Raw genomic sequence first — 14127 nt, 5'->3', positions numbered from 1 at the left:
TAAACCAAATTGAACATGTTTCATTATTTATTTGAGGCTACATTGATTTTATTGATGTATTATATTAAGTTAAAATAAGTGTTCATTCAGTATTGTTGTAATTGTCATTACTACAAAAAAATAAAAAATAACTAATAATAATTTAAAAAATAAAATATTTTTTAAAAATAAATAATCGTCCGATTAAGCAGTATCGGCTTTTTTTGGTCCTCCAATAAATCGGTATCGGCGTTGAAAAATCATAATCGGTCGACCTCTAATAGGGATGGTGCCAGGTTTCCTCCAGACATGACGCTTGGCATTCAGGCCAAAGAGTTCACTCTTGGTTTCATCAAACTAGAGAATTTTGTTTCTCATGATCTGAGTCTTCAGGTGCCTTTTGGCAAACACCCAAGATGGTTGTCCTTTTGGAAGGTTCTCTAATCTCCACAGAGGAACTCCGGAGCGCTGTCAGAGTGACCATCGGGTTCTTGGTCACCTCCCTGACAAAGGCTCTTCTCCCCGATTGCTCAGTTTGGCCGGGCAGCCAGCTCTTGGAAGAGTCTTGGTGGTTCCAAACGTCTTCCATTTGAGAATGATGGAGGTCACTGTGTTCATGGGGATCTTCAATGCTGCAGAAATGTTTTTGTACCTTTACCCAGATCTGTGCCTCGACACAATCCTGTCTCGGAGCTCTACGGACAATTCCTTCGACCTCACGGCTTGGTTTTTGCTCTGACATGCACTGTCAACAGTGGGACCTTACATAGACAAGTGTGTGCCATTCAAAATCATGTCCAATCAATTTAATTTACCACAGGTCAAATCCAATCAAGTTGTAGAAACATCAAGGATGATCAATGGAAACAGGATGCACCTGAGCTCAATTCGAGTCTCATAATAAAGGGTCTGAATACTTATGTATATAAGCTATCAGTTAATTTGTAATAAAATTACTAAAATTAACAAAAACCTTTTTTCGCATTGTCATTATTATAGTATTGTGTAGATTGATGAGATATTATTTTTTATATATATATTTTTTAAATCTATTTTAGAATAAGGCTGTAACGTAACAAAATGTGGAGAAGGGGAATGGGTCTGAATACTTTCCGAATGCACTGTATATACAGACCAGGCAAAAGTATGGACACACCTACTCATTCAAGGGTTTCTTTATTTTTCCCCTGGTCTACATTGTAGAATAACAATAAAGACATAAAAACTTTGAAATAACACATGAAATTAAGAGGTAACCAAAAACGTGCTACAAATCTAAATATATGTTATATTTAAGATTATTCAAAATAGCCTCCCTTTGCCTTGACAGCTTTGCACACCTTGGCATTCTCTCAGCCAGCTTCATGAGGTAGTCACCTGGAATGCATTTCAATTAACAGGTGTGCCTTGTTAAAAGGTCCATTTGTGGAATTTCTTTCCTTCTTAATGTGTTTGAGCCAATCAGTTGTGTTATGACAAGGTAGGGGTGGGTATACAGAAGATAGCCCTATTTGGTAAAATACCAAGTCCATATCATGGCAAGAACAATTCTAATAAGCAAAGAGAAATGACAGTCCATCATTACTTTAAAGACATGGTCAGTCAATCCGGAAAATTTCAAGAACTTTGAAAGTTTCTTCAAGAGCAGTCGCAAAAACCATCAAGCGCTATGATGAAACTGGCTCTCATGAGTACTGCCACAGGAAAGGAAGCCTCTGCTGCAGCGGATAAGTTCATTAGAGTTAACTTCACTTCAGATTGCAGCTCAAATAAATGCTTCACAGTTCAAGTAACAGACACATTTCTACAACAACTGTTCAGAGGAGACTGCGTAAATCAGGCCTTCGTGGTCAAATTGCTGCAAAGAAACCGCTACCAAAGAACTCCAATAAGAAGAAGAGACTTGTGTGGGCCAAGAAACACGAGCAATGGACATTAGACTGGTGGAACTCTGTCCTTTGGTGTGATGAGTTCAAATTTGAGATTTTTAGTTTCAACTGCCGTCTTTGTGAGACGCAGAGTAGGTGAACGGATGATCTCTGCATGTGTGGTTCCCACCGTGAAGCATGGAGGAGATGTGATGGTGCGTTGCTGGTGACACTGCCAGTGATTTATTTAGAATTCAAGGCACACTCAACCAGTATGGCTACCACAGCATTCTGCAGCTATAAGTCATCGACTCTGGTTTGCGCTTAGTGGGACTATCATTTGTTTTTTAACAGGACAATGACCCAACACACCTACAGGCTGTGTAAGGGCTATTTGACCAAGGAGAGTGATGGAGTGCTGCATCAGATGACCTGGCCTCCACAATTGAGATGGTTTGGGATGAGTTAGACTGCAGAGTGAAGGAAAAGCAGCCAATAAGCGCTCAACATATGTGGGAAATCCCTCAATACTGTTGGAAAAGCATTCCAGGTGAAGCTGGTTGAGAGAATGCCAAGAGTATGCAAAGCTGTCATCAAGGGAAAGGGTGGCTACTTTGAATAATCTAAAATATATTCTGATTTGCTTTACAGCTTTTTGGTTACTACATGATTCCATGTGTTATTTCATAGTATTGATGACCCACTATTATTCTACAACGTAGAAAATAGTTAAGAAAAAAATAAAATCCTTGAATGAGTAGGTATTCAAACGTGTGTGTGTGTGTATATATATAAAAAACACACAGTGCCTTGCGAAAGTATTCACACCCTTGCATTTTTCCTATTTTGCCTTCTTACAACCTATAATTACAATTTATACATTTTTTGGGGGGGTTGTATCATTTGATTTACACAATATGCCTACCACTTTGGAGATGCAAAATATTTTTTATTGTGAAACAAACAAGAAATAAGACAAAAACAACTTGAGTGTGCATAATTATTCACCCCACAAAGTCAATACTTTGTAGAGCCACCTTTTGCAGCAATTACAGCTGCAAGTCTCTTGGGGTATGTCTCTATAAGCTTTGCACATCTAGCCACTGGGATTTTTGCCCATACTTCAAGGCAAAACTGCTCCAGCTCCTTCAAGTAGGATGGGTTCCGCTGGTGTACAGCAATATTTAAGTCAGACCACAGATTCTCAATTGGATTGAGGTCCGGGCTTTGACTAGGTGATTCCAAGACATTTAAATGTTTCCCCTTAAATCACTCAAGTGTTGCTTTAGCAGTATGCTAAGGGACATTGTCCTGCTGGAAGGTGAACCTCCATCCCAGTTTCAAATCTCTGGAAGACTGAAAGGTTTCCCTCAAGAATTTTCCTGTATTTAGCACCATCCATCATTCCTTCAATTCTGACCAGTTTCCCAGTCTCTGCAGGTGAAAAACATCCTCACAGCATGATGCTGCCACCACCATGCTTCACTGTGGGGATGCTGTTCTCGGGGTGATGAGAGGTGTTGAGTTTGCGCCAGACATAGCGTTTTCCTTGATGGCCAAAAAGCTACATTGTAGTCTCATCTAACCAGAGTACCTGCTTCCATATGTTTGGGGAGTCTCCCACATGCCTTTTGGCAAAACCATTTTTTTCTTTAAGCAATGGATTTTTTTCTGGCTACTCTTCCGTAAAGCCCAGCTCTGTGGAGTGTACGGCTTAAAGTGGTCCTATGGACAGATACTCCAATCTCCGCTGTGGAGATTTGCAGCTCCTTCAGGGTTCTCTTTGTTGCGCCTCTGATTAATACCCTCCTTGCCTGGTCCAATGAGTTTTGGTGTGCGGCCCTCTCTTGGCAGGTTTGTTGTGGTGCCATAGTCTTTCCATTTTTTAAATAATGGGTTTAAATGGTGCTCCGTGGGATGTTCAAAGTTTCTGATATTTTTTTATAACCCAACCCTGATCTGTACTTCTCCACAACTTTATCCCCGACCTGTTTGGAGAGCTCCTTGGTTTTCATGGTGCCGCTTGCTTGGTGGTGCCCCTTGCTTAGCGGTGTTGCAGAACAGAACAGGTGTATATATACTGCGATCATGTGACACTTAAAGTCCACCTGTGTGCAATCTAACTAATTATGTGACTTCTGAAGGTAATTGGTTGCACCAGATCTTATTTAGGGGCTTCTTAGCAAAGGGGGTGAATACATATCAAAGCACCACTTTTCCGTTTTACATTTTTAGGAATCTTTTGAAACAAGTTATTTTTTCCATTTCACTTCACCAATTTGGACTATTACATGAAATCCAAATAAAAATCTATTTAAATGACAGGTTGTAATGCAACAAAATAGAAAAAAAGCCAAGGGGGATGAATACTTTTGCAAGGCACTGTATATACACATTTGTGCACAATATAAGGAATAGGGTGCCATTTGCGGTGCAACCAATCCCTTTTTCCCCAGCCTACTCTAACTGACCTGCATGTTGACGTCAGCACCGTTGTTAACTAGCAGCTCGAGGCAAAGCGCCCCGTTGGTGGAGACAGCGGCCAGGTGCAGCGGCGTGCAGCCGCGCTGATTTGGCTGGTTGACGTTGGCGCCTCGGTTCACCAGCTCGTTGGCAACGGCCTCCTGGCCTGTGTAGCACGCCATGTGGAGCGCTGTGTTCCCAAAAGCGTTGGGCTCGTCAATCTGACGCAGAGATAAAGAGAAGGTAGAAATTAGCCGATGATATATGGCCTGGAGATACATTTAAAAAAAGCACATTTCAACAATAGGAAACCACCTGACACATGGAGTGACCATATGATGGTGACCTGATGGAGCCTCATCCCCTGACCCCTCACCTCTGACCCCAGCCGCAGCAGATACTTGACCACCTCGATTTGGCCGCTGGCAGCTGCGGCGTGGAGCGGGGTATAACCTCGCTTGTCCCTGCACATGGCGTCCGCACTCCGCGACACCAGTAGCTTCACGATCTCCAGATGCCCTGAGGGAAGAGGAGACAACCATACAATCATGGAACATATACAGACACACAGATAGGTTAACGAAAGCCAAGCCAATCTTCTGCTTGTGCGTGAGGATATGCGATTCGGAAAAGATTTTCTTATCTTTGTACAGTGTATTTGGAAAGTATTCAGACCCCTTGACTTTTTCCACATTTGGTTACAGCCTTCTAAAATGGATTAAATACATGTTTTCCCTCATCAATCTACCCACAATAGCCCATTATGACAAAAGCAGTTTTGGACATTTTTGCAAATGTATTAAAAATAAACCGAACTATCTTATTTACATAAGTATTCAGACCCTTTGCTATGAGACTCGAAATTGAGCTCAGGTGCATCCTGTTTCCATTGATCATCCTTGAGAAGTTTCTACAACTTGATTGGAGTCCACCTGTGGTAAATTCAATTGATTGGACATGATTTGGAAAGGCACACACACATGTTTATATAAGGTCCCACAGTTGACAGTGCATGTAAGAGCAAAAACCAAGCCATGAGGTCGAAGGAATTGTCTGTAGAGCGCCGAGACAGGATTGTGTCGAGGGACAGATCTGGGGAAGGGTACCAAAAAATGTCTGCAGCATTGAAGTTCCCCATGAACACAGTGGCCTCCATCATTGTTAAAATGGAATAAGCTTGGAACCACCAAGACTATTCCTAGAGCTGGCAGCCAAAAGGCAACTAAAGGACTCCTAAACAACAACATTCTCTGGTCTGATGAAACCAAGATTCAACTCTTTGGCCTGAATGCCAAGACTAACATCAGGTAGAAATCTGGCACCATCCCTACAGTGAAGGATGGAGGTAGCAGCATCATGCTGTGGGGATGTTTTTCAGCGGCAGGGACTGGGAGACTAGTCAGGATCAAGGGGAAAAATGAACGGAGCAAAGTACAGAGAGATCCTTGATGAAAACCTGATCCAGGGTGCTCAGGACCTCAGACTGGGGCGAAGGTTCACCTTCCAACAGGACAACAACCGTAAGCACACAGCCAAGACAGAGCAGGAGCGGCTTCGGGACAAGTCTCTGAATGTCCTTGAGTGGCCCAGCCAGAGCCCGGACTTGAATCCGATCGAACATCTCTGGAGAGACCTGAAAATAGCTGTGCAGCGAGGCTCCCCATCCAACCTGACAGAGCTCGAGAGGATCTGCAGAAAGGAATGGGAGAAACTCCCCAAATACAGGTGTGCAAAGCTTGTAGCGTCATACCCAAGACTCGAGACTGTAATCGCTACCAAAGCTGCTTCAACCAAGTACTGAGTAAAAGGTCTGAATACTGATTTCATTTTTTTATTGAAAAATAATTTGCTAACATTTCTAAAAACATGTCTTCTCTTTGTCATTATGGGTTATTGTGTGTAGATTGATGAGGAAATGTGTTTTATTTAAATCATTTTAGAATAAGCTGTAACATAACAAAATGTGGAAAAAGTCAAGGGATCCGAATACTTTCCCAAATGCACAGTTTATAAAGATGCCTTGATGGGAAGTTGTCTAGAATGCAAGTTGATTTGTAGATCAGTGAGTCTGCTCAGTGCACAGTGCCTTTGCTCAGACCAATGAGAGAAGTGTCAGTAACCTCATTCAACCATTTAATGCGGCTGAACTACCTGACGCATGAAAAAAGTGAAGACCGGGCTCCAATTTTATAAACGCCGACAGACAATTTGTTTGTTCAATCTTTTTATGTCTGTAAAATTAATTATGCTAGAAATTGTGGTGGAAATGCCTTTATGCGCAAATATTAATATAATAACCATCATAATGAAGTAAACTTGGAGTCACTCAATATGTTCTGTGGTCCTCCCACTACGACTCAGGAAAGCATGCAGTTTATTAGGCTACAGATGAAATAAGTTATGATGAACTTCACAGGGTGGTGAATGTGCAAGGTGATGAGCTTGATGCTCCTTTCCAATATATATTGAGGGTCTTATTCTGGTGACATGATGATCGATGCTTGGCTGCCATTTGACAAATACAAATATTATCGCTCTTATCCATAAGAATATGCAAGCTGTGTGCTAGAGTCCATGTGCCAAGACCAGAGTGGGTACATTTGCTACAGTTCGTGACAAAATGCGATGGAAATCCATTTAACTTGTATTTTTCTCCATTCGGTACATGGGAATTTAACAGCAAAAGTTATTTTTATATGCACTGTCATCACGCACAGCCTTTAATCTGCAAAAAGTCTGTTGATGGAAACATCTCTGGAGAGAAAATGCCCATATTTTTCTATGCAGATTTCAGAATATTCGCATTCAAATCTGTCCCAAATTGGATGGAAACCAAGCTACTTTCAGGAAATGTGTTCGTTCTAAGGTCCCACCCACCGAGGTATGCGGCCCAGTGGATTGGCTGCCTCTCCTTCTTATCGCTGGCACTCAAGTTGGCCCCTTTGTTGAGGAGCAAATTCACCATCTGGAAACAGACAGGATGAACAGTTAATCACCTAGGCTACGTCTGAATTGGAACCTATTCCCTATATAGTTGACCCTATGCGGGCCCTGGTCAAAAGTAGTACACTATATAGGGGATTGGGTGCAATTTCAGTGTTACTCATAACCCTCCACCCTATGACCCCGCGCTGTGACCCCTGACCTCCACGTGGCCGCTGTGTGCTGCGTGGTGCAGGGCCGTCCTGCCGAAGCGGTCTGCTACGTTCAGGCTGCTCAGCTTGGGGATTAGGGCCTCAGCGCAGCGTGTGGCCCGGTTCGCTGCCGCCACGTGCAACGGTGTCTGCCAAAACTTATCTCGCAGATTGACCTCCGCATCCTGCTTCAGAAGCAGCCCCACAGCCTTCTGGGAAAGACGGAAGGAGAATAAATAAAAAGGATGAGGAGTGTGACTATCATTGACATTCATATAGCTACTCATTCAAGAAAGGAGGTGATGGGTTATAAGTATGCAAATTCATTTCAAAAGCTGAGCAATGCTATTAAGACTGATGAGGAATTCAAGTGAAATGACTTTAGAAGGTTTTACATATAGTACTTGACATCATGGTCTTACTTCGTTCCGTGAGGCAGCTGCCCGATGCAGGGGTGTCAGCCAGCCTTGGTCCTTAGCATTAATACTAGCACCTGAGAGAGATATGAGAGAGAGCGATGAGAGAGAGCGCAAACTCAGTCAACCAATCTGTAGCTTTCAGCTCCACTGCACATTCAGCTAATCACAATGGCCCTCAGATCTCAGATGGTCAGTGACATTTGCACACGTCTCTGGTTTCATTAGCAGTATATTCATTTAGGATAGGGCTTATCAACCTCTGACTATAGGGAAGGGTTTCAATGCTGGTTGATATTCTAACAGATAATGAGATTAACCTTTATTCCATAATATGATAGGGATAATTGAGTGAATAATACAAACCATTCTGAAAAGTGTGTCTCATGCGGGAGAACGTTACCTGAATTAATGAGGAGGTCCATAATGTGAACGTCACCCAAACACGCAGCAGCATGTAAGGGGGTACGGCGTTCTTGGTCCTGAGGAGAGCGAGCAGACAGAGAAACAGTCAGCAAGAACCCAGATTAAAGCCCACAGTTGGGTTTGATCACATCATTGTATTAAAAACAAACAGCAAGTTGAACGATACACCTCAAAGGCTGAGAATATAAAACGTAATGCCGCTGCTAATAGGTTTGAACTTGAAACCAACTACATAAAATAGCTTTTAATTACAGGATATTGAAAATACAGAAAGAAATAGCCATCCTGCAAAAAATTCAAGTAAAAAGGTATGTCATACATGTTGACCTGTAGCCCGTCTCCTCAGAATATTCAGTAGAAACTTTTTTTCACAGAAAATTATTAGCTGGGATTAGGTATGCTGTATCTAAAAATGTGGCAGGGAGTAAAACCAGATGTCATTTTTTTCATTCTATAAACCGAAAGGGCTTGAAATCCACCTATATGAGTAAAATTGCCCAGGCATCTATAGCCTGTTAACGGACCCTGTCCTCCGTATTGGAATGCGTGGGGGCAGTGTAAACCCACTAGTGAATGACTCATGACAGTGAAAGGAAGGAAGGGAGGCGTGTGGGGAATGAGGGCTCAGGCCCGGTCTCACCCTCGCAGCCCTAGTAAGGAAATTGCTGTCTTATTCTCCATAAGCATCATTCAATCACTGACTGACTGACTGACTGACTGGAGGAGGAAGCCGTTTGAGGATTTTGGGCCTCCGGGACGAGAGGCTGTTTAAGGACAAGTATCCCTGTGGGTTTTGTGCGTACAAGTCAAAAATGTTATCTTGCACCGCAAGAATTCATGTTTGGATGCATGTAGGCATCAAAACAATGTTAACCATGTGAAAGTGAAGCAAAGGAAGCTCAACTGCATATTACTTTTGCTGTGGTAGAACAGAATGTCTTCTTTGACTTGAAGCAGTGATTGAATAGCCCCAGGGCTAGTGGCTTCAACTGAGTATTGACAGTGATATAATTTTTGACCTCTGCCAAATATTGACTCCATTGTAAATGCAAAATATATTAATATACAATAGAAACTGATTTAGGTTGTTGTGACATTTAACAAATTGCAGCTAGTGATTTTTCATATTGGCAATGTGCCATATTTGAACCAATGCTGATTGAAAGCATGCACTCAGCAATTTGAGACCCCTTCCTCTCCACTGTAGAAGTTCCTTTCCACTTTCTACACACCCCTATTCACATTAGGTGCCCTCACCTTGCCCTGTTTCAGCACCTGTGAAACTAAATGTTAAGACTGGCTGTGTGTGTATTAAGTGTACCTAGAGAATGGTGTCAGGGCTCTAACCTGACAGCCAGCTTGTCAGATTACCAGAGGGGTGGAATGAATGAACGTGCGAGGAATCTAGACTGATCGGCCACACACTTGGATGGAAGAAGATGCTTTCAATCTCTCAATGCTAAGCTTTTCCTCCCATCGATCCCTTAACCGTAAGCTCATCTTTTCCTTGTCTTCAAATACATGGGGCATATGCACTTGTGTGCAATACAACCACACACACACAAAATACAGCTTACACTCAAGATGGTTCTTGAAGAGAACAACATGCACAGATACTGTTGGAAGCTGCGACCACGAATGTGAAGTGTGAAATACTGTGGGTATAACATTACTGCTCCACATAGTATTATTTATTTACTCTGTGGCGTTAACTATATCTGATTCACAGTTGACAGGAATGTCAAATCAAATCAAAGTTTAAGGTCACATGCACAGGAGGTCAAAGCCTGTAGAGGATTGGAGAGGTAATCCCTTGCTGTTTAACTGGCTGGCCCATTAAGAAAGTGTCTAGTATGGGTACCATAGGAGATGTGGAGTAAATTGATTCACACAGGGTCATGTTAATGTGTAGCGAGCCATCTTACCAGTGCATTGACTTCTTCATTCTTGTGCAACAAAAACTTCACTTCCTCTGCATTTCGGCTAAATATTGCCTGGACCAGCAAAGTCTGGAAGAGAATATAGACACATAAAATATTTTCAGATTGTGCATGCATAACTGACATCCTGATCCTGTAAATAAAAATATATATAATGTACCTGCGTTATCTGGTCCAATTTTTTGCAAACTTCTTTGCATTGTGCTGCTGCATCATGCAAGTTAATATTATAAGAGGTCATTGTCACAGACAGGTGTGGGATCTGGGCATTACGCTATAAATTGTGTGATGCTTCCCTGATAAAACGGGGTGGATGAATGACATTAGCTAGCTGTCCACTTGACTGGGAATTGCTAAACAGACAGACACTACTTGTCATATTTGCTAACGTTAGCTGCGTGCATCCAACACAACGTACTTTGCTTGGAATTGAAAAACGCCTCATCACGCAGTAATTCAATCGTAACAGCTGATTGCATTTCTGTACAACATGCAACTATAAAAAGTTAGCGGAATACACAATTATGTCCAGTTAGTTCGAGACTTTACCAACACAGTAGTGACAGCCCAGTCCATTGCTAACTAATGCGGACTGCAGCGACGACGTATCGACCTAGATAGCTAGTTGGCTAAGAATGTGACCGTCATTACTCCTATATTGTTGGTTATTGACGTCTAAACAAGTTGTTCATACTGAAAATCATAAAATCCCAAATGCTTAGCCAGTTGACTACTATTCTGAATGTCGTCGTCCATACCGATACCAGCTAGCTAACTACGTTAGCTATGGTATGATAGCCTGGTTAGGCAAGCTGGTGTGTACATGATATTGCCACATTTAGTAGTTTGGCATGAGTAAGCAAACAAATCAGCGGAGATACACTTTTAGCAAACAAAACAGTCCCACGTTATACTTCATTTTATTGGAGCATGTAAAATGTGATTACACTACCGTTAAAATGGCCATAAACGAGCTTAGGCCAAGCACCGTACGTAGTTAGCGAGACCTAGCAAGCTAACGGTAGCTAGTTAGCTAGCTATCTATCTATCAAACCCGCCCTCATAAGGAAACAGTGATAAAGAAAACAACGGTTTCCAAAAGGAATACCTACCGTAGCTAGCTTTAATTCGCGTTACCTACCTGGTCTGTTATGTTCAGTATTCCCATCTCCTAGTCAGTCAGGCCGGAGATCCTTCATTAGGATCGGATGGAGATGTAGCTAATTGCGATATTTTTGTTTTATTGTGGTAATTGTTCAGGGAAGGGTTTGTTCTGCGTCCGTGTGTGCTAGCAGTTGTTTATTGCACTGATAGACACAAGTGGTGCGTACTTGAACGGCGGCCGTCGGTAAAGCTAGTATGTGCAGTAACTACAAGCAGCGACATACAGTGGTCACTTTGAATAGTGCACCACAATCTATCCATTAATGTGTAAATGTAATAGTTTTAGTAACGTCGTAACTATATCAGAGACAAAACATATGTCTGCAATGAATATTATACCCTCTAACGTTATCTGTCTTATTCAAGAAAACTAGCTGTACTATTTTTTTGTGTTAGGTAGATATTTCCGCTTCTTTTTTTGGGGGGGGGTTGAGAAAATTAATCTTCTGTAGCAAGATTTACAAAGTGATGAACATATGGCTGAGGGACAGCTATTAGGGAACTGTGGGGGGATCTTGGAGGGTTCGGGTTCACGTTTTTTGGCCTGGTGGGAGATCTGCCAACGTGCCATTGAGCAGGGCATTGACCCTGGATGCTTCTGTGTGTCTCTGAATAAGGAGTCTGTTGGATGACTGGTATGATGTAGTTGTTGAGCGGCTTCACTGCAAGTATACTGTATGTTTCGGATATTCATTAAAAAAAGTGTAATATATATATATATATATATATATATATATATATATATATATATATATATAAAAAAAGTGATGAACATAGAAATTGAATGATCATTCTATTTCTACGGGGTGAATGCGTTCATTGACAACAACAAAAACGAAATAATGAGTCAGATGGTTAGCTTCTTACACAATTTAAGTGGGAGTGTCCGGACCTAGGACATGTTTCAGTAGAATTTTCTCCAACTCGACAGAAGTGAAGATGGCAGTTTATAGCCGGTGACTATCAGTGGATCTGACCGGGCAAAGTAATAAGAAGGCATGAAGCTGGCAGACGAAACTGTCTAATAACCTGTTAGGGATAGGGGGCAGTATTTTCACGGCCGGATAAAAAACGTACCCGATTTAATCTGGTTATTACTCCTGCCCAGAAACTAGAATATGCATATAATTAGTAGATTTGGATAGAAAACACCCTAAAGTTTCTAAAACTGTTTGAATGGTGTCTGTGAGTATAACAGAACTCATATGGCAGGCCAAAACCTGAGAAGATTCTATATGGGAAGTGCCCTGTCTGACCATTTATTGTCCTTCTATAGCCTCTTTATCGAAAATACAGGATCTCTGCTGTAACGTGACATTTTCTAAGGCTTTCATTGGCTCTCAGAAGGCGCCAGAATGTTGAATGATAGCTCTGCAGTCTCTGGGCGAAAAACAGCAGGGGTTTTGGTGAGTGGTCCTTCTGAGAACAATGGCACTGGTGCGCGCGTGCATGTGACGACTCCATGTTTTACTTTCAGTATTTGAACGGATACAACGTCTCCCGGTTGGAATATTATCGCTATTTTACGAGAAAAATCGCATAAAAATTGATTTTAAACAGCGTTTGACATGCTTCGAAGTACGGTAATGGAATATTTTGAATTTTTTGGATAGTGACTTGAACGCACGAACAAAACGGAGCTATTTGGATATAACTATGGATTATTTGGAACCAAAACAACATTGGGTGTTGAAGTAGAAGCCCTGGGAGTGCATTCTGACGAAGAACAGCAAAGGTAATCCAATTTTTCTTATAGTAAATCTGAGTTTGGTGAGTGCCAAACTTGGTGGGTGTCAAAATAGCTAGCCGTGATGGCCGGGCTATATACTCAGAATATTGCAAAATGTGCTTTCACCGAAAAGCTATTTTCAAATTGGACACCGCGATTGCATAAAGGAGTTTTGTATCTATAATCGTTAAAATATTTATGTTTTTTTGTGAACGTTTATCGTGAGTAATTTAGTAAATTCACCAGAAGTTTTCGGTGGGTATACTAGTTCTTAACAAAACATGCTAATGTAAAAAGCTGGTTTTTGATATAAATATGAACTTGATTGAACAAAACATGCATGTATTGTATAACATAATGTCCTAGGAGAGTCATCTGATGAAGATCATCAAAGGTTAGTGCTGCATTTAGCTGTGGTTTTTGTGACATATATGCTAGCTTGAAACATGGGTGTGTGATTATTTCTGGCTGGGTACTCTCCTGACATAATCTAATGTTTTGCTTTCGCTGTAAAGCCTTTTTGAAATCGGACAATGTGGTTAGATAAAGGAGAGTCTTATCTTTCAAATGGTGTAAAATAGTCATATGTTTGAGAAATTGAAATTATAGCATTTTTAAGGTTTTTCGTATTTCGCGCCAGGCGCTACCATAAGAGGTTTACGTAACCAGCTAAAGAGTTATGGCATTTCATTCGATTTAGGCAAGGAGTCGAGCAATGTTAGCTTGCAAGCTGATTATCCTGTTACTAAAATTACATTAAAAATGTAATTCTGATGGCTTTACAGAACGTGTGTGTGTTGTGAGCAACATTAGCTGAGCAACAATAGTGGAATCAGCGATTCGCCTTGATTTTGGCTCAATAGGCCAGGTATATTCCCACGTTCAAGGAGCTTTACATTTTTATGGGGTTATTTTGCCTAAAAACATGTATGCCTACCTATAAGCTCAGCCTAGCAAGAGTGGCCAAAAGGGTGTTTAGCATCCCCAGTGGCTCTGCAAGTGTGGAGA

General features: G+C 41.5%; 1 protein-coding gene across 2 annotated transcripts in view; it reads right to left on the bottom strand.

The window, feature by feature from the left end:
- The window catches only part of LOC106583345 (serine/threonine-protein phosphatase 6 regulatory ankyrin repeat subunit C), a 36366-nt gene extending 24768 nt beyond the window's left edge, over nucleotides 1-11598 (bottom strand). For both annotated transcript variants that reach the window (XM_014167430.2, XM_014167431.2), the window contains exons 1-8: nucleotides 11368-11598; nucleotides 10212-10295; nucleotides 8264-8342; nucleotides 7867-7937; nucleotides 7456-7656; nucleotides 7188-7275; nucleotides 4687-4829; nucleotides 4319-4531 (exon numbers count right to left, since the gene is read on the bottom strand). In XM_014167430.2, the coding sequence (XP_014022905.1) occupies nucleotides 4319-4531; nucleotides 4687-4829; nucleotides 7188-7275; nucleotides 7456-7656; nucleotides 7867-7937; nucleotides 8264-8342; nucleotides 10212-10295; nucleotides 11368-11394 (906 nt within the window). In that variant the 5' untranslated portion in view covers nucleotides 11395-11598. The remainder of the gene's footprint in view (nucleotides 1-4318; nucleotides 4532-4686; nucleotides 4830-7187; nucleotides 7276-7455; nucleotides 7657-7866; nucleotides 7938-8263; nucleotides 8343-10211; nucleotides 10296-11367) is intronic.
- Nucleotides 11599-14127: the final 2529 nt, after the last annotated feature.

Source organism: Salmo salar, chromosome ssa22 (genome assembly GCF_905237065.1).
Source record: "Salmo salar chromosome ssa22, Ssal_v3.1, whole genome shotgun sequence".
Classification (NCBI taxonomy): domain Eukaryota; kingdom Metazoa; phylum Chordata; class Actinopteri; order Salmoniformes; family Salmonidae; genus Salmo; species Salmo salar.
The sequence above is the reverse complement of the archived record's forward strand: the minus strand, read 5'-3'. Positions and strand labels throughout refer to the sequence as shown.